The 20382-nt window shown below is 39.3% G+C and overlaps 1 protein-coding gene across 1 annotated transcript in view; it reads right to left on the bottom strand.

The window, feature by feature from the left end:
• Nucleotides 1-7044: 7044 nt before the first annotated feature.
• Nucleotides 7045-20382, bottom strand: part of usp43a (ubiquitin specific peptidase 43a) — a gene marked incomplete at its 5' end in the record, with an annotated part of 96922 nt that continues 83584 nt past the window's right edge. The window contains 5 exons of the mRNA XM_083976565.1: nucleotides 7045-8276; nucleotides 8412-8573; nucleotides 11790-11948; nucleotides 14126-14375; nucleotides 19103-19222. Of these exons, the coding sequence (XP_083832691.1) occupies nucleotides 7108-8276; nucleotides 8412-8573; nucleotides 11790-11948; nucleotides 14126-14375; nucleotides 19103-19222 (1860 nt within the window). The 3' untranslated portion in view covers nucleotides 7045-7107. The remainder of the gene's footprint in view (nucleotides 8277-8411; nucleotides 8574-11789; nucleotides 11949-14125; nucleotides 14376-19102; nucleotides 19223-20382) is intronic.

Raw genomic sequence — 20382 nt, 5'->3', positions numbered from 1 at the left:
TCAGGTTGAATTGGTATGATTTTTATGAAAACATAATAACATTGCAGAGGTTGAGAATTTCTGTAGTTCACAGAGAACATTATTGTTTTTTGCACCAAACTTTCATTGAAACGTCCCCAAATTACAAATCAAAGACTTAAGGTTCTGTTAAATTGGGAAAATATGGTTACGAAGTCTAAGCAGCCTTATATCAGATTCTGAAACTGTAAATATAATATATAAGATAATATATTGGAAATATAAGATGAACCAATGTTCTTCTTTCTTTGCTTAGCCTTTAACAAGAGAAGCAGAGCGGCAAGATAAGGAGAAACAGCAGGGTATCTCAAGAAGTTTGAAAGCTCAACACGAGCTTCTGGTATCCCCCACTAAGACCACATCCCCGACCTCAGCACCTCATTTATCCCTGACAGACACATCTTCTAGGCCTTTGTCATTTTACTTAATCCCCTGATTCTCTCAGCAGGAAAGAAGTGAAGCACATGCAGTTGTTCCCAGTGTCGGTGGCCTTTTAAATCTTCATGGATGGTACAGAGCAATACAGCTAGATATACTCACTTCCTTTTCACTGGCTGGAGTACAGCAGTACAGTACAGAGCTGGACTAAAACATGGCACTCAAGAAAAACAGACAAGAAACTTGACGTGACAGACAGTAAATGCTCAGCACCATGCAGAAGAAGAATTACTGTTTTACTATTTTATTTCATTGATTTATCTTCAGTGGTAAATGAATTTTGAATGAATCAGTCTAAGATGCTATGCATGCTGGTGTGTGTACCTGCAGGAGGTGAGCCATCCTCCCCAGGGGATAGTGACGCTGTGTTTTCGTCATGCTCATGCTACCATTTTTTTTTTGGATGGTAAATGGTAAATGGAGTTGCACTTATCTAACCACGCACACATTCACCCTTTCACACACACATTCATACAGCACTGTTCGCAGTTCAGCGTTCAGTGTCTTGCCCAAGGACACTTGGACACCACCAGCCTTCTGGTTAATGGACGACCCGCCCTACCTCCTGAGCCACAGCCGCCCTTGAGAACTTCCCATCTTCAAAGCAACTTATGACATTTAAAATGTATTGACTGACACTTAAGGCACAAACTGTCAGGTTTTGCAGGAAGACCGCACCCAAAATGCAGACTCACAAGACAGGAGCAGGTAGGTGACAAAAAAGGAAGGCTGGGCAGACGGTCTCAGAAGCTCAGGGGGTCTGCCGGGAGGCCGAGCAGAGGGGCACAGGGATTCAGAAGGATGAGTAGCCTATATAGTGCAATTATTTCCTGTAGGACACCCAAACTAGTCCCACCATCATTTTATTTGATGAGGAAAAAAGCAAAATAATGTTTAGAGTGACAGTTAACTCTTTTCAGTAATTTAAATAACACTATTGCATTGTTGGTGACTTGTTCCTTTTCTTATGATCAAATTTTGACTGATTGAAGGCAATATTCATAAATAAGATCTTTTTATTCGTGGTATTGAAAAATAATATACCATCATGTACAGAAGATAATTCAGGCAGAAACTGCTGTTTTACAGTGAAAGCACACTTGTTGCACAGTTTTGCAAAAATATGGAATACATCACTTTTGAGATCAGTTGGACACCTCCACACCTTATTCTCAAATGGGTACACAGCGCAGGTTCGGTGTCGATGTCGATGATAATAACCACATCTGTTCTCACACATACAGTTCAGTGTGTATCCACAAATATATATATACAGAATCTTTTCTCTTTTTTAATAGAAAATTTATAAAATTGCATATAAAAACATCTTCCACCCACATTTATAGATGTGTTAACACAGAAGTGCTCAGTTTGGCAGAGTAAACATTATGTGTATATGGCCACATGTGGACTGAGCAAAGTTAGAAACAAATTTAAACATTTATAATACAATACAGACTTTGTCCTGCTGTAGCTCTATGCTAACACGGCACTGATGTACCACTCCTTCCTCAGAGAAAACAAGACACAAGTGAATTTCACTCCGTAGCAGTGACGTTCCTATTTCTGAATAATAGGTAAGAGACTACACAGGTGTTTTATGTCGATTATACAATAAACTGAAAGGATGGAAATTTCAGCTTTGTCTGGCATCTATAATGACTTATATGTAAGCATGTGTGTTCATGTTCAGAAGCACTGGATGCTATTATAAGAACGTTACTCAGAAATAAAAGATGAAGATGAAGAAAACCATTTTGTAGGTGTCAAGGTTTTCTTTTACACACAGTTCCATTGTAGACAAGACTCCACACCAGCCACTTGAATGTATTCATTGTTGGTAAACTCGATGAAAATACCAACCATCAGCTGCACTCAAAACAAAGACACATTTGTTTTGTGTGAAATAATGGTTGAATGATATGTTTAGCATGACATGTTACATGGGTAACAAAAGTTTCTGTGGGTTTAAATTTAGTTTTACTAACAGGGATGACCAAGACATTCAACTATTATTGCTCAGAGACTTGAAAAAAATAGATGTGTGTGTTCTTGCAAGGATTGTATGACTAATCTAGTCCAGATACAGTTGTGCTCATAAGTTTACATACCCTGGAAGATTTTGTAACTGTGTAGCCTACCATTCTTTAAGGAAAATATGAGTGATCAGGCAAAACAGATTTATCTTATTTTAATGGGATTCAAATTAAACTGTGAGACATCCCAAAATAACACAATCATTTAAAAAATAATAGGTAATTGATCATCAGAGAGTCTGACCAACACATTTTTGATGGTACCAGACCGTGGCTTGGTATCAACAGAACCCCTCAATTTCCACTTTTATGAGAGCTTGAACGCGGCTGATTGGCATTCTCAAGTCTTTGGATTTTTTTTTTTTTTCTGCTTTATAAAGTTGAACAACCTTCTCCCTCAGGAATTTTGACAGTGCTTTTGCTTTCCCCATGGCTCAGAATCCAGCAAAAACAGTGCAACAATTGATGAAATGTGCAGGTGTTTGTCAAGAGCCCAGAATCTCATTGACTTTTTATACACAGACACTAATTTCAAGCAAGTTACAGGCATGGACCATTACCCTTAGCCATTTAAACCTGTCCGTGTCAATCTATTATCAGGGTAAAACTTTGAGGGTATATAAACAAAATTGTGTGATAATAAATGGCTTTGCCCAGCCACTAACTCTGAATAAAAAAAAGTTTTGTTGCATTATCAATTATATTTTCTGAAATGTAGCCAGTATTTCACAAATTCTGCCAGGATATGTACACTTTTGAGCACAACTGTATATCACTCAATCTCAATACATTGTGTCAGTAGTTGAAAATGAAAATATCTTCACTCATTTGTTACAGAAATAAAAACATCATGAAAAAGTAAAACTGAAAAAAAAAGTTTTAAACAAAAGCTTAAAAATCTGATTTACAATGCCACCGTTACATTAATCAAAGCTATGACGACTGCCAGCAGCAAGACAAAGACATTTTTGGTTTGGAATATGATGAGAGTAGAAACAATAGATTTCTGTTGTTACAGATACTCGGCCTCCGAAGAGTGATTCAAAGTGCACAACTGTTAAGGTGATGCCATCCATGTGGAAACAAGAGGCATTGCAAATATATGAAAGGTTTTATACATGGTGGGTGTTGAGAAGGAAGACAGCGTTTAATCTGGCACAATTAACTGAAAGAAAAGTCTAGTGGGGGTAGAAAAATCTATTTATGGAATCCAAAACTGCCCCAGTGTCTCACTGGGGTATGAATGCGTGTGTGTACAGTAGAAAAACACTTTATGGGTGAATGTGACTAGTAGTGTAAAGCGCTTTGAGTGGTTGTTAGAAGAAAAACTTTACTAAGTTTATCCAACAGCAGCTTGTTTCCTTGGCATAAACATGACAAGATATTAATTCCAGTATTTATCTTTAAGCTAAAATAGAATGAGCAACATATAGACAATATCCATAGAAATAGGTCTTTTATAATACCGTTTAGTTTAAATTTTAATTAAATTTAATTTTAAGCTTTAAAGAAAATACATTTTTTGGTTTGCTTGTGTGCAGTCATGTGGGAAAACTTAATATTTGATCTGTCTAAGAAACAGTATGCGTTTGAAAAACAGAAACTGAATAAAAACAGAGACCTTGTTTACTTTATGAATAAACTCCTGCCTTTCGCTTTAAATTGCAAACAAGGGAGAGGTTTTCAGGTCATTCTCTAATGTGGGTTGACATATTGAACCAAAGCTACACTGAGGTAAATGAACCCTGAAGAAGAATAATTTGAATACTGCCCAACCTCTCGCGTGGCTTTACCATAAACCAACTGTCCATGGTCTTTTTGTTGGAAATAGGTTAAAATGATTGAGAATCTAAATCAGTAGTGTTGGTTTTCAGGTTTCAAGGTTAAGAATACCGTAGTACCAAAACACATAGTTGTATACAGTAAGGCCATTGGGACTGTGTTTGTGTTCATTTCTTAATGTTTCTCTATTTATTCCAGTGCAGGCAACAATTCATTCATTGGAACTTTTCAAAGAGAGATAGAGACTGATTCAAAAAACGTCTTTGACATTTTTCAAGTTCAATAATAAATGCTCCACTCTCATCACCATGTCAACTGCTAACCTTAGCTGTAAATATCCACAACTATTTCTCAGGCTACAGTGATTTCACAATATGTTTAAATATTGTGGAGTTTAGTTACTGGCTACTATGGTTCAAGGTCAATTATAATGTGTTGATTGTGGGTCGGGAATGAACAGTATGAAGAATGAATGACTGTGATTAACACCCTATTATCATTTTTTTTATAACATTCCCTCATATGTAAAGTGCAAATTAAATCTCCAAATATAGGACTGTACACCTGTAGAGTCTGAGCAGGCATTGGGGGAAAATTCTGTACACATATACACAATATCAAAACATCACGACAGCAGCAAATGAGGTGATCCAGCTGGCCTGTTAGTCTGCCACGATACAATCAGAATTTGAAGCAAACGTGTGAATGGGACTTCAACCATTTAAATTAATGGGGAAACATGGGGAAATCTAAGCCAGGAAAATTAAATTAACACTGCCCCATCCAGTGGTTAACAAAGTCTCCTTGGATCTCCGTGGTCCTGGCTGAAGATGTAAAGGGGCCAAAATGAAAGAGTATTTACTCTACTCCACATTTCTTACATGAAAGCAAGTAATATAAGCAGGTTGATTTTGGAAAAAAACATTGAAAAAATAATTACACTCAATTATACAAAAAAAAAAAATATCCCTCCACAGATTCCAAATTAAAAACTTACAGACTCTTCATATCATAAGCTGTAAAAAGACAAAGTGCACAGCAGTACCTTCATAACGCCAGGTTCACAGTTCTGTCTGAATATATGGGAGACTTAAATGCTTTAATTAAAATAAATAAATATTAAATACGATACCCACTGTCATTGGTCCTTCCTTTTTTATGTGTGTTAACTGTATAATAATTGAATAAAACCATTTCCTTAAATATAAATAGAATTATTTCACATAATTTACTGTAACAACCAAAGACGCCCCCTCCCTCTATTGGTTTTTCTTTTCACCAATATAAAAAAGAATAAACTGTTAAATGACAGCTTTAGGGTGGGACTGTGGGTGGCAAATATCAGCAATGACATGAGCAGATGGCAGCCATTAAAACAGTTTCCTGAAGCCCAGCACTGCAGGCTGCAGAAGTGTTAATATTGACTCCACATTTAGTTATTTGTAATTGGATCACTGCAGTTTTAAGAGATTGCACTGCAAGAATTGGCACAATTACAAGCAAGTGAGGTAATTGGTGATAACTCAAATGTTAGCCTTACAATAAATGTGTAGAGAAAAATGAAATAGATATTTAAATCTGTTTTCTATCTTACCGTATTGATGTATTTGTTTGATTTGTTTTCTTTTAGGCATTTAGGGATCTTCCATAGGTAGATAATGATTAACCCCTCACTGGCTCATTGACACACTTCGCATTTTTGCATCAGTTTTGGTGATTTGCGTAGTATTTCCCCAAATGACGTGGCATATACAGTCTGTGTTTGTCTTTAGCTGACCTGCCACCTTGGCTGGAGAAAACAGTTAAAGCCAGACCCCAGCATTATTCCCCACAATCAAAAAGCAATCAACAAGGCCATTTTTTTTAAAAGCTGCCACTGCGAAGACTCTTCAAACAAACGGCTAATTCATGGAAAGGAATATTTTCCATCAACGACTGATTTCATTATAACAGCATACAGCTATAATTTACATTTTGAGTCTTGTTTGTAAAAACACAGGGAATTATAAACTAAAATTAAAACAAATAAAAATAAGGTGGTTACACCGAGATAGAAGAAAAAAAATCTATGGAATGCAATATAGTTAATCAATGTTGTATTGAGGTGTAAAACATTCTCTAAGGGTGGATATCAATATTACACTTCACACACTTCATTGTCTCGATGATGAAATGATAGTGAAGAGACAGATCAATGATTCTACAGAATATCACTCCTTCCCAGCCTGGTATGACAGATGCTTTTGTCTTCCCACTGGATGATACAATTTGTTTCCCAGCACCATCTGGCCTTTATATACTGTATATACTGTATATATATGGTGGTCAATCAGTGCAGCCACAAAGCTCCACCATTTATCAAGTGAGCACATTACATTCCTCTACATGAGCACAATCAGCGTGTCTTGATTGTAAGCAAACAGCTATGAGAATTCAAAATGTTACAGTATCAATGCAGACATTATGTTTGTGTATGTGTGTGCGTATGTGGGATTTTGTGCTTCCAGTGCTAAAAAGACATGGACTCATTGGTCAAAACTGCATATTAGTTTCTCAGGCACTTATTTAAAGTGATAAAAAAAAAAACAGAATTGAGACAGACTTCCACTCAGGTCACATCATGTCATTCTGCTCTTTATATCCCAGCATTGAAAGACTCTTCATCATCAGCGTCTCTCCATGGTGCAAACCACTTGAGCCAGCTCATTTTCTGCTGACAAAAAAGGCGCATCATTGTGAATTTAGCTCTATTGCTTTGATCTCAGAGACTGGACGTCATTCTTCATAACAGGTAAAAGGCTCTGTGTGTGTGGATGTGCTAAGTATAAATGTATCAGAAGCTCGACTCTGGGACTGTCTTCTTGCGCCCCAGCGAGGTTGTGCTGTAACGAGTCCTCTGCAGGGTGCCGTAAGACGGTTTGTCTGTCGTCAGGCTGCGCGATGGTGCCGTGGTTGTCGACATGCCATTACGATGCAAAGACAATGTCCTGTGCATGCTCTGCTCCGCCTTGGTGGGGATGTTGGAAGAACTCTGGGAGCGTTTGATATCAGCCGCTGAGCGCCCCACGTTCCCGTTGGCCAGGTCATCACCAAGATGGCGAGAGCCATTTGATTTGCCACCTTCCGCCCCAGTTCTGCCTCCAGCTGTTCCATTAGACAGAGACAGTCTTGACAGGGTCCTTCTGGCTCCTAGCTCACCTCCTCCTCTCCCAGACTCACTTTCCTTTGACTTCCTCAGGTCCTTATCCTTCTTTAGAAAGCTACCTTTGAAGAAAGAGAGCAGTCCCTCGTGACTCTTGGGCACTTCTCCTTTCTTGGTCTTCGAGTTTCCTTCATGCGCACCATGCTGCTCCTTCTCAGCCCTGTCTACCTTTGGTCTTCTTAGAGTCCCATCATGAAGGCTGGGTGTGCTATAGCTGGGTTGAACTCCAGCACTAAAACTCCTTTTTGTTTCAGAGTCCTGCGAGGCTTTGGAGGAGCTCTGCCTCCTGGCATCCTTTCTCCTGGAAAGTGTGTTACTGCTAAAGCTACTGCTGATATTCGAGGCACTCTCATCTCTTGCCTGGTGTCCCTTGCTGCGCCGCAGGCTGGCCGTCTTATCTGCTGACCTCCTCTGGCCCTCCGGGACCTGTGGGGATTCTGGAGGCCGCTTGTCCCCAGATTTACCAACACAACTTATGCTACCAACACTGGAAGATCGGACATTGTTGGCAGCACGGTCCACTGCAGCCTCCTTCGTGCTGCGTGGCTCGCTCATCAGTGTTATAATGGGGTCCTTGGTACATCGAGGCCGCCGGCCAGACTCCAAATACTGGACTAGCTCTGCAGGGTCTGGATCTTGGACTGGTGGAGGCGCCGGATCAGGCTTTCGTCTGTCCTTGGAACCAAGGGACCAGCGCAAGGGAAACATTTTGCTCAACGTGTCTTTGGTCTTGCTGGGGGTTCTCATGCTCACGCTGCGCCCCTGAAGACCCCTGACAAATGGCCTGCTCTCAAAACCACCTAACATGCATGTTGAAAAAGAAAATCTTTAGTTGTCACATTTAAATGTAAGACCTTTTCACATAATTGATCTGGAGACAAACAATCAGTAAGACACTCAGCTGATTAGAGCAAATCTTGGAGTTGGCTGCTTACCCCTCTCCTCTTTAGAACTGTTGTCAAGGAAGACTGGAGACTCTGGGGAGTTGGGTATGGAAGACGGGCAGGTGGTGGAGGATCGAGACACGAGACTACCTCTCTTACTGTCCCCCGTCAGACGGATTAGCCAGTGGTCTGACATCGATGAACTTGTGGATCCTGTGAGACACACAGAGATAACAGGGTTTAGAAGAGAGATACAAAGCCTTTGGAAACATTTCATCCCAAACTGAAAGTTCGGATGTGTAAACTTGATTAAATTCTGTACACACACAAACACACAGTAAGATAGTTTCTCTACCAATAGTGGACAAATATAAATGTAGTAATACCACAGCACAAGTGTCCTTGACATCATTTTCAAGACACACATTCATATTTTAAAGTACATGTGCTGCAATAACGGTAGGGGAGGTGGAGGCGTTGCTCAATGGTCTGAGTCATATTAAATGACTTAAATGACTCCCCCCCACTGTCACTAAATGCTTGCTCTTTGTGGGATCTGTTGGGTTTGCCTCTGTAATTATTTCCAAGGGCTTTAATTCAGAATAGGCTTTAACTCAACTAATCTTGAAGCAGCTTATTGCATAGGGCTCTGCAGCACCAAACGTCAAATAACCACAGGACAATATGCATCATATTTTTGATCTTATTTTCATGTCTGTGGGAAATGAAAAAGAACAATGTTACATAACGCATACATAATTCTTTTGAGAAACTGATCTAAAAACAAAGTATTTCTCTAGAACTGGAGCTACGAGAACTACCATTACAGTTTGATTCAAACGCTGCTAAACTCTGATTGGTGCATTGGTTTTTACACACTTGAAACCAGAGAGATAAACAAAGACCAAAACACATATGAAGAAATCTCTGTGCAGAATTTAAATTATTTTGCACTCATGTAGGAGATGTTCGCTGACTTAGAAAATTAGGTTTCTGGGCCCTCCAGGTCCCATCAACTAAGTTACCAGGACCAAGGTAATTCAACAGGTAATTCAACAAAGCAATGCTGCACCAAAGCAATGCTGCATGTTTCATTTGGCAAACATGTTGTCTCCATCCTAAGATCCATCTTTATTTCATATTTAATTGAATTGAGCTGTGGACCGAGGAGATACAACGCTGCACAAATCAACTGTGGCAGGTTCACAATTTGTTCCTTTTCCTAAAGAACTGAGTATGTTAAACTTTTCAGCCTTCACTCTCAGGTTACCTTGTTTTATTTTAAGGGTGTTTGCAGTTGCTTGTCTCAAGATCCAACTAAACAATTTGTGGCTCAGTGCACTTGACATTATGCTTTTCAAAGTTCACACCGAGAGGCTTTTCGCACATTGAATTAACACACCGAAAAGATACAAGAAGTGGACACTGAGGGCTAAAAACAAACAGAAGGTGGGCTAATCATTATCAGAGCAAAGAAGAAAACAGACATGTTACGCGACCAAGTTTGACATAAAATAACAAAAATAATTATAATTAATATAGCAGCAGGAAGAACTGTGAACAATTCACTGTGATAATAGTCAGTACCTCAATGATGAGAGGCTCTCTGACAGTTCCAGTGACTGGTATACCCTCCTCGTAGCAACCACGACTGAAGGTTTCATGCTCATCTATACATTTGTTCAAGAACATAACCTTGCTGGTGGCACTAAATATAAAATTCTAATGCCTGCGTAAAAACAAACGTTTAGACTTTAGTGTAGCATGGGACGTGACCTGGGGATCAAAACTAACCTGCGGTCATGTCAATAGTCCAGAAAGAAGTGGGTGAGGCTTGTAGTTCAAGACCTTTAAAGAGTTAATAATCTTACTTGTTTGCTGACCTTTACCATTATGTACTGTACTTGCTCACTACTGAGCAAAAACATTTCATATTCTCAGTGCTACTCTCCCCACTGACCTTTCAATGCTCGCTGCTCTCTGTCGGTGTTTACATCAGGTGGTGGGATAAGTTCTGAAAGCGTTAACTTCAATGATGGCTTTAGGTGTATGCACAGCACTCATTATACAAGCTGACAGATTGGAGGATCAAGAGACCGTCCCAGATGGGTGCAAGGATGACTATTTGGAAAAGCCAAAACAAACAAAAACTCCCCATCTTGCTCCTAGTTTATTTCTTACTGTATTGGTCTCTTGATGCCAACAAAGTTGAGACCAGACTTCAGTGTTTCATTTATAGAGTGTAGAAAGTGAAGAATGGCATCTCAATGATCTTATAACCAAAAATTGTACACATTTTTTATTGGTGCACACAGATTTGTTCAGTTGTTGGACAATCAATGCTGTGTGTGGATTTGTGTTTCACATTATACAGACTCTGGCTGTCTCTTTTCCAACAGAAACATATTTTAAAGAGGCTTCTGGGTTCAAATCCAGTAAATGCACAGCAGAATATAAAGGCATAAACATCTATAGGTCCTCTACAGCCACACAGTGGATCAATGCTCTCCCTACTGTGCCTCAAAGCACTTAATTGATGTTGCTGGGTCACAGTTAATATATTCTTCGGGTAGTGTTCTTGGGCAAGACACCTTACCCACCTTGCTCCTGATGGGTCGTGGTTCCGCCATGTGTGTGTGAATGGGTGAATGCAATGTACTGTAAAGCGCATTGGGTATTGTTCAGGTATAGTAAAGCGCTATATAAATACAGACCATTTACCATTTACCATTTCATGGTATTGTTTAAGGGCCTATCATTATTTCTGAAAGGGAGTTTTGTTTAATTGAAATTTTGAATCTTTCTTGCTAAGAGAAAAAAGTATGGAGGAAAAATACACTCTATCAGCCCCGTGGAGTATGCATAGGGGTAAATACTGAAGAGATATTTTACCTTAGATGTGTATGGAAAATTTATGGGTCTTTTTCTGCCTCTAAGACTCCTAATTCATCAAACCAGATCATCATTAGTCCAGTCTTGAGTGTCTGTATCAGAACTTTGTGACTCTGAATAAGCTGAAGTAACATCGTGACTCAAAAAGGAGAAAAAATAGGAACCTGTAGACTTAACACTAATTTCTCTATGTCCTAATTATTCTTAAAACTGCACAGCCTTCATATTCTTCTGAATTAATTAATTTGCTGTGTGTTTATTTTGCACTGTTGTAATATTTTCCACATTGTGACATGTCCAGTGGATTTTAAAACTAAAGTTGTGGGTGTTACAAAAAATATGTGACAGCCTTTTCAAATGCAACTCGTGCTCAGTGTTTCAGGAGAGAAAACTGCAGCCGTTTACATATTACTTAATGTTAAGTACACACATTAATTAAACATCCCCATTCAGGGTTGGAGGCATTTCCATGAAATTATATTCACTTCCATCTATTAAGTCACTTATGTTTTCCTGTTATTAACTAGCAAAGCATACCTCTGATGGAGCTACTGGCCGACCATGGAGGGATAGTGTTGCGTCTCTGGTAGAAAAGGATGTAAGCTCCTCTGGTACATACTTCCTCCTCTGGCACCAGGTCGACGCTGCTGTCATCGTAACTATACCACTGGCCGTCCACTGAGTTCCTACAGTAAGCTGCATTGAATCACAACAAGCACAATTAATTATTCAGTTACAATGAAGTACTGCCTGTGCACCCTTGCAACTGGGTTGCATTTCTTTCTCTGCAATAAGTGTAGTTCAAATTAGGTATTTCTCTCTGCTTCTTAAACCGACACGGTCACACATACAAAGAACAACTGTTTAACAGGGAGCAGGGAACAATAATGAAGCTGCATCAGTAGTGTTCTTGTTCTAGCTCTGCTCACTGCATGAAATGTATAATACTCTGCAGCATGTGTTTATAATGGGTTTTGGACAACAATAAAGCTCTGTCTGTATGATATAATGAACTTCATCAGGCATTGGATTTACAGAAAATGAATGGCATTTATTCATAGTTTGTACTTATCTTATCATTTTCCTTGAACAATTAAACTAAATCTACTTTACATATAATACAGTCAAAACTAGTCCCAACAAAGTGTACTGTGTTATAAAATAATAGGTGTAGTTGCGTAATAAAATACAGATAACCCTCCACTAACGACACACATCATTTAGTACACATACAGTATCTCCCTGTTATACCCCAGTGCTATAAAATATCCATTGACAAGTGTGCAGACCTGGTGTCATGGTGACGACAATCTCCTGCCTCAAGTTCTCCCATGTTATCCTCAGAGTTGTGCCTTTCCACTAACAACCCTGTTAACTACAAAACTGGCTTCTTCCTTCTTGTGAGTCAAGTTTCCCATCCTGCTAGCTGACCAATTCTGACCATTTACTCCCAAAAGCAAAGGGAATAAAATACTAGACTAAAGAAGCAAATTAATTCACCTTCACCTTTGGCTTGTTTTTCCTTGCCTTTTACCTGTTGTAAGATGTAGCAACAGCAAAACTCAAATACAGTATAGCCTCTTTTATCTGATACTTTGGAGAAGCCCCTTTGGCAGCAATTACACATCCAAGGCTTTGTGTGTAAGCCTCTACGTGCTTTGCACACGTGGAATTGAGCAGTTCTTCCTATTCTTCCTCACAAATCCTCTCAAGCTCTTTCAGAATGGATGGTAAATGTCAGTGAACTACCACCTCCGTCTCTCCGCAGATGTTCTGTGGGGTTAAAGTCTGAGCTCTGCCTGAGCCACTCAAACACAATCAGAGAATACTCTTTTACGCACCTTACATGTGTGATTTCAGTTTTTTCTAAAGCCAATGTAAAAACAATTCTGGAAGGACCAGCATGTGCACTCTTTATACATGCAGTATGGAACATTATACATTGGCATGAAGTAATATAAAAATTGAGATTCAAGTAACTGGGTGCCATCTTTTAAGATGAGAATAATATCTGACCTCATTAACTGTGTCCCTGTTCAATCACATTGTACGTGTAGGGAATTCCTTGACTACTTGCAATTACTATTAGTGTGGGTTGGACAAGAGTTTGTTGAGCTAATGCTAGCAGGTCATTATGTGAGTCTCAAGAGGAGACCAAAAGGGAGTTGTACAACAAATCTTTTTTTTTTTTTTTCAAGCTTAAACACAATTTATTTTGCAGGCAGTTTCCTCCTGGGAGCATGTTGGAGTAAACATCATTTGCTAAAATATTTTAGTTCTCACACTTGGACAATGGATAACATGTTGATGACTAGTTTTGTTCACTCACACAGGATGCTTAGGCAGTAAGCACAAAGCTGTGAAACTGATCACTGACAGCAATATAGATTGATCCTATCTGAGTCTCAGCACTTACTCAAAATACCAGAGAGATTCTGCATAATGACTGGATGATGTAACTGAATAGGTGACAATGGTAGGTGGGTTGACCCATCACCATAACAACTAGCAAACATCCCTTTTTTTTATATAAAGAACATGATATGTAATTTTAAAGTTTCTTTGATACACTATGAAGGTACTTAAAAATAAAGGTATAACATTGGGGAAGTTTTAATTACATAATTACAAATTCCCAGTTAAAACTCACATTTTCCTCACCTCCTCTTCCTGTGTTTGTCATCCCTTTTTTAAAAAATAACTAAGTGTGTTATTTAGAAAAGCTTTTACGTGTGGAAGAATTAGATTCCTGCTGTGCAAAAAAACCCCACAACTGTCTGGATGTGCTATAGGGAAGGCCAGCAAACAGTGTTTAAATGCACTGCAGCACCATGTCGTGAAAACAATCTATTATACCATGCTGTGTTACATACCAGTATAATGTCCTCCGTGCATTCCTCCGTGATGGTTGCACACAGCGTAGAGGTCGTACTGATAGTCGATTGGGAGCGTCATGTCGGCAGGTGTGTGGTGTTGTCCTGAGGACTGTTTCCAGGAAGGTGCCCAGGCTCCCAGGTTCAGGTTCTTCATGCTCTGAGTCCTCTTCACCATGTGGGGGGCCATGTCCAATCCAGTCAGGGGGAAACGCACCAAGGTTGAAAGCTTATTCCTTCGCTCGCCTACCTGTTTAAACATTTTTTTTATAGAGATACAAAATACATATCAAATTAATAAGCAACTGCGATACATCAATAATAATAATTCAAAAACACTGATAGAATATCTGTATCAACAAAGTTTGTACATGCTATCATACCAGAGACTATTCAGATGAGGAAGAAAACAAGCTGCACAGGTCTCTTTGAGTTAAAATTTACATCGACCACTACCACTAATGACACACAACAACGTCTTAGCATTGTATTGTACTGTCAAGTGTGGTTAGAAATGATTATGCATGCAGGGAAATCTGGAAACACAGAGAGAGGAGGGCAGCAGCACTTTCCTATATGATGGGATTCAATGTGAATTTTCTGTTACAGTTTTTCTCCATTGGTTTGGCTTATTTCTTGAAACAGAAATTGCACTCAAAATAACATGGACAAACCTTCATCAAATTGCAAATGTCTCAGTACATCTTCCCAAAGGATTAAGTACAGGTAGCCTACATTTACTGTAGCACAATGAAGTGAGAAGATCTTGTTGATTCTAAACTGATTGTTGATTCTCAGTCCGATGGTTGTTCTCTCCAAAACATGTCAGCATCACTTCATCGTATAAGTCATCACATGCACAATAGTCTGTTCAACTGTCAATATTAGTCAAGACTTCCTATTCCTCGAGCAGGCAGTTGTCCTTGTTCATTGTATCTTTTTGCGGAAGGACCCCCTCGAAAATGAGATGATTCATCTCAAGGGGCTATCCTGAATAAATAAATAAATTAAAAAAATAAAAAGTAAAATAAAATAAATTTACTTGGCCAGGTGCCAATTGTACTAGTCAATCTCTATGTTTGGCAGCATTCACAATCATGGACAGCATCTGTCAAGTAACTAAACATACTGTTTAAATGGTCATCTGAGATGTGTGAAACTCCTCCTAACAGCACTGTATGCTACATAAGATTTTCCTTGTTTTTTTGATGATGTGTTTATATTACAGTATATTATGCTGTATACATTTTATTTTTACTTAGATATATGGAAGTTACTTTATGCATGTGAATAAAAATGGTTGGCAGTATGAATTGAAACTTGGTGGGTTCCTTGGAGGCTATTGCTACTGTAAAATCCTTTTTTTTTTTTCAGTTTTATACACAATTGTATTCTGTTAGCTAGACAAGGACTGGGCTAAGACTGAGAGGTGGACATGAGATATACAGTATTTCAATGGTGCTTACAATGCCAAAGGTACAATGCATTTTGGTGGCACTGACTATTTACATGAGAAAGGAATTTCGTTTTGACACATGAGTAAACTGTTTTGGGAGAGATATGAGCTTTTGCAAGTGAGCTATGGTGTTGTGCTAAATTGTAAGACTGTTTTGCCAAATGATTTTAGAGTTTTGAGAATGTCATTTCTGTTTCAAGAAGTGAGCCAAACCAATGGAGAAAAACAGTAATATCATTCTTAGCTACTGTGCTGCCCCCAGAGATTGGCTCTGTTTGCTCCACATGGCCTTATAAACCATGCATGCAGATTAAGGTCTTCTGCTTAGATTCTGACAGAGTGACTGCGTTATTTCTACTGAAAATGCTGAGAGAAAGTACATTGGTCAGAGAAGAGAAACTGTGGCTGGTGATGAGAGTTTGAAGGAAAGTAATCCCTGTGGTTTGACCACAGAGCTCAACATGGTGACACCTGCTTATGAGATGATTACGAATGAGGGATTCTGAGGGGTGACAGTCAAGCACTGGATGGAGGTAAAGGTGTAAGTAGACCTATCCTGGGCTGCGAATATTGTTTTGCGGTTCGTGTAACACAGCCTCTCAGGGGAAGAAAAGTCCCTAACAGTCACATCATAGCAATATTGTGACTTATGTAATTTCTACACAGTCAGTGCAGGAAGAGCAGCACATTAGCACAGAAACAGCACGACAGTACCTCCAGAGCAGAGAGGTCAGGGCAGACGTTTATATGAATGTGGTAGCCTATACTGAACCACCAAATGGAACCGTGTCTGCACCATAGACTGTAAGGTCTGCACTTACAATTTCAGGGTTAAGGGTAGGCCTACTTATTATCGCATTGGGGTCTACATCTGTTTAACTTTCAGCTAATCACAGTAAATGTCTATTCAATTGTTCAGCTATATGTTCCAACATATCCAGCCCATCGTGATCATATTATTAACAGATGTTTCATACTGTATCCAAGAATATTTAGTTTGTCATGAAAATCAAACAAGAGTCCTCAATTTATTTCAAACCATACTCGGTGTTACCATGGTAACTACTGAATAGAGACACAACATGGTAAAGACAAATACTATAGCAGCCAGGTGAACTATGTGGTGCTGCTCACACATTTAATGAACAGGGACATCAATAGCAATAGTTTATGAAATAGCTCTGATTTCAGTCAAGCAGTCTTCGTCATGCAAAGGGCCATGGTTCCTCTGAAGGATGCAGCCCCTGAAATTGGGACACGGCTACAGAGCTAGTGGCTGTGTTAATGCTTGCTCACTGTAATGACAAGGTTTCAGTTTTATTTTGCCCAATCCTGCACTGCTCCCAGGATTGGTATGTTGTAATGTATAGTCGTTTTTTTTTTACAAGGCTGTCATTGGTTCACTGTAGATCCAGGGGGAATATATTCAGTCATGGTGGTGACTATTTATTACAATATTATATAAAACACCAAAGGGACATGTTAAGAAGGTTAAAAATGCAATTTTCATTGGAGGCGTTCTTGAACACTTTGCCCACATGATTAGCCCAAAAACTTTCACGCTATCTTGCATTTAAGTAAATACTAAACATCCCAAAACGATTGTATTTGTTAACAGCAAAAAAAATTAATATTATCTCTCCATATGACAATTTTGGCAATGTATATGAATTTATAACCTTATACCAGCTCAGAAATAGTACAGAATAAGGGTGCTGCATAGGAGAACCTCAGGAGACTGTAGGCTTCAATGCTCACATGGAAGTGAAGTGAGACTTGTGAGAGATAATGACAGGAACAGGCTACATACTGTACAGCCTGAGACGACTACAAAGGGCAAGACAGGGCAAAACCACAGGTGGACAAGCCCTGACATGGTGGATATAGCGAAGCAGTAATACAAAATCCCGAACTAGATTTGAAAGTGTGTCTTGGGGAAAAAGGGTCTGACGAGCACAAGTGCTAACTAGAAATCACTTGCAGCATATTTGCCCTCCTGCAGTGCAGCGAGAGCTTTCACTGCCCAAAGACACGCAGTTGCAGAGTCATTAAGTAGGCTATTTGTGGCTAAAAAGTTAAGTTTTTGCAGCACTTGACTATTTCACCTCTGTCCTCTTCTGCAGCATTCATTTATGTTTCACAATTCAGTAAAAATACATTAATTGCCTCCTCATGTACAATGTGTGATCACACAGCTCTAGGCAGAGAAATACTTGTTACCAGTCGAGAGAGAGGACACATGGGACCGACTCCTTTCTACATTCCTGAGTTAAGGTCACTGAGGTACAGAGTGGGCATCATGCGGAGGACGGATGAGATTCACAAAGTGAAGCTGGATGTTAATGGTCTGTTCAAAGTTATACACATTTTCAATAATGCATACAGGTCAGGGTCAGTGCATGTGGTAGATGAAGGTATTGGCCCCTTATTTTTTAAAAGTAAAGACTATGTTATCTTTATATCATCACACTTCTCTGTGTCAGCGGCAACAAAGATGCTGGAAAGATAAATGGATACTAATTTTGGTAGAGTAGGTGGTGGCAGAGGATCGATACTTTAAATATTGTTTTTTTTCTTGGGGACTGATTCAAGCATCAGTATTATTGAGGTAGAGTTGTGTCAAAACTATTGAATATGAATAGGCCTATGTAAACTCAAAAAATATAGTTTCAAATATAATTTCAAATATAAAATGTATCTTCAAATAAAGAGGAAAATCTACAAATAAAAAGATGAGCGAATCCATTCAAATGAAGAATATTCATTTGTAAAGTATTTTTTCTAGTAATTGGAGATAAGTGGCATGTACTACAACATTAAAGGTTGTAAAATAAGCAACAGCAAGGACTCTGGTTAGGGTCTCTGATGGAGATGTAAACTGTTGGAGTTGATGATAGTTGTGTTGAGAAATGACGTATTGCAAGTGAAATGGCCATTGATAATATGAGGCCTAGCTATTATTAGCTAATAAAAACTAATTTCACTCATCCAAAACATAAAGAGATATGTCATTTGTTTTACCTTTGAGATTAATGAAGTGAAGCCTGCGAGCTAGTTCAGGCAGCCAACTCGAGCTGCGCTGTGTCACTCTATGTGACATATCTCACACAATCATACACATCCTCCCAATTTGCCGGTCTATTTAAGATGGGTGACTTACCCGTCGTCCTCTTTGCCTGTCTATGACACAGCAGCATTGCACAGCTCTACTCACTACCACTACCAGCATCCACCTGTAGACTCTGGGTTAAGATATTCGCTCATCACTCCCATATACTTTAATGAAATCCTATTCTCAGGGAGTGATGAGGTTTTTCTCCATTCAGGTGCAGTAGAAAATCCAATAAATACTTTAGATGAATGCATTATGTCTTTTTATTTAGTATGCCCAGCAGATACGTTTAATATTCAGTCTCCTGTTGTGGTCTCCAGCTCCTGAAGGCAACATCTGGCACTTCAGCATCTAAAGAACCACCAGCTGGTTGTTAACGCCACACGAAAGGTTTTTGCGGCTCGCTTACCTGTCGGAAGCGCTTGAGATGGAGGATCAATATGTCAGGGAGAGTCCACAGGCTCATCTTCACCATGCCCTGCTGAAGCTGCTTACAGTGGGGACACTTCCAGGCGTCATCTGGGGCGAGCTGAAATCAAATCGGTGGATCAATCAATTAAATGTTCATAAGAAATCAAACTGCAACATGTTTGTTCCTACTTGTGATCATGAGATATTTTCATCAGATGAACAGGTGTGTGATGACTAAGAACTAATTTCCAGCTAATTGAATGGTTTTTAATGCCTTTAGTCCACTGTTTCCTCTTCATATTGCTGAGACAGACAATAGCTGGTTTCACAAATATGACTCTCCCTTAGGCCTTATCTATATTTATTACCAATCCACCCCTACCTATCTTGTCATAATTATCTTGAGAGGTCTCTTTCTCAACAAAACAAATGCAGCAAGTGAGTAGACTGGTAAAAACAATGAATAAAACATTTTTACTTCCTGTTCAAAGTCAGTCTTTCATCTGACAATACAATCTCTGATACCAGCACCAGGAAAGCTGATCCCTGGACAACATTCAGGTGCATCTAATGAGGCAATATGACAAAGAAATATGAATTTGCATAAATCCCCTTGGTTGTGTTCAGGGGTCTGGGATCACGTTTGCGTCTCGGTAGATGAGGCTGCTTGCGTGTTAGGCCTGCGTAGATTTGGGGAATGGTGTTTTTTTCCCCACACATGTTCATCTAGCAGTCTGATTACGTGGGTTGCAGGTTGTTTCCTTCAGTTATCAATGGTTTCACACCTAGTCTGCCCAGTAAGGAAACTTCAGCTGTGGCAGGAGTAGAGGACGAACCACGAGGGGTCCAATTTATGCAATCAATAGCTGAGCCAGGAGAAAGAGTGTGCAAAGGTCACATCGATAAGGCTGAAGGCAGCAACTCAGACTTGCTAAACACCTCTTCTACCTCTTCATGTGTTCTTGGTGGACCAGAGATTACCCATTTCTTGAGCTACAAAAGCTGGACATAAGCCGGGGGTTGCTGGTTAGCGAGCTAAATTCAGTAGATAACTGCAGCTCTATGCACAGATGCCTTTGACAAACCTGCAAACCTGTTGTTTCTTCACATTATATTGATGATCTTAGTTCAACTGAACTTTTTTATTCTTACATGCTGCCACTTAAATCACTACTGTGATGTGTTGCAAAAAAATGTATTTTGTTATTTAACTGAGAAAGCTCAAAATAACCCCTGTGTGTTGTGCGATCCAGAAGAGTTCAGACAATACATTTCTGC

The sequence above is a fragment of the Trachurus trachurus genome, assembly GCF_905171665.1.
Source record: "Trachurus trachurus genome assembly, chromosome: 1".
NCBI lineage: Eukaryota > Metazoa > Chordata > Actinopteri > Carangiformes > Carangidae > Trachurus > Trachurus trachurus.
Note: the sequence above shows the minus strand (reverse complement) of the source record. Positions and strands in the feature narration are given on the sequence as shown.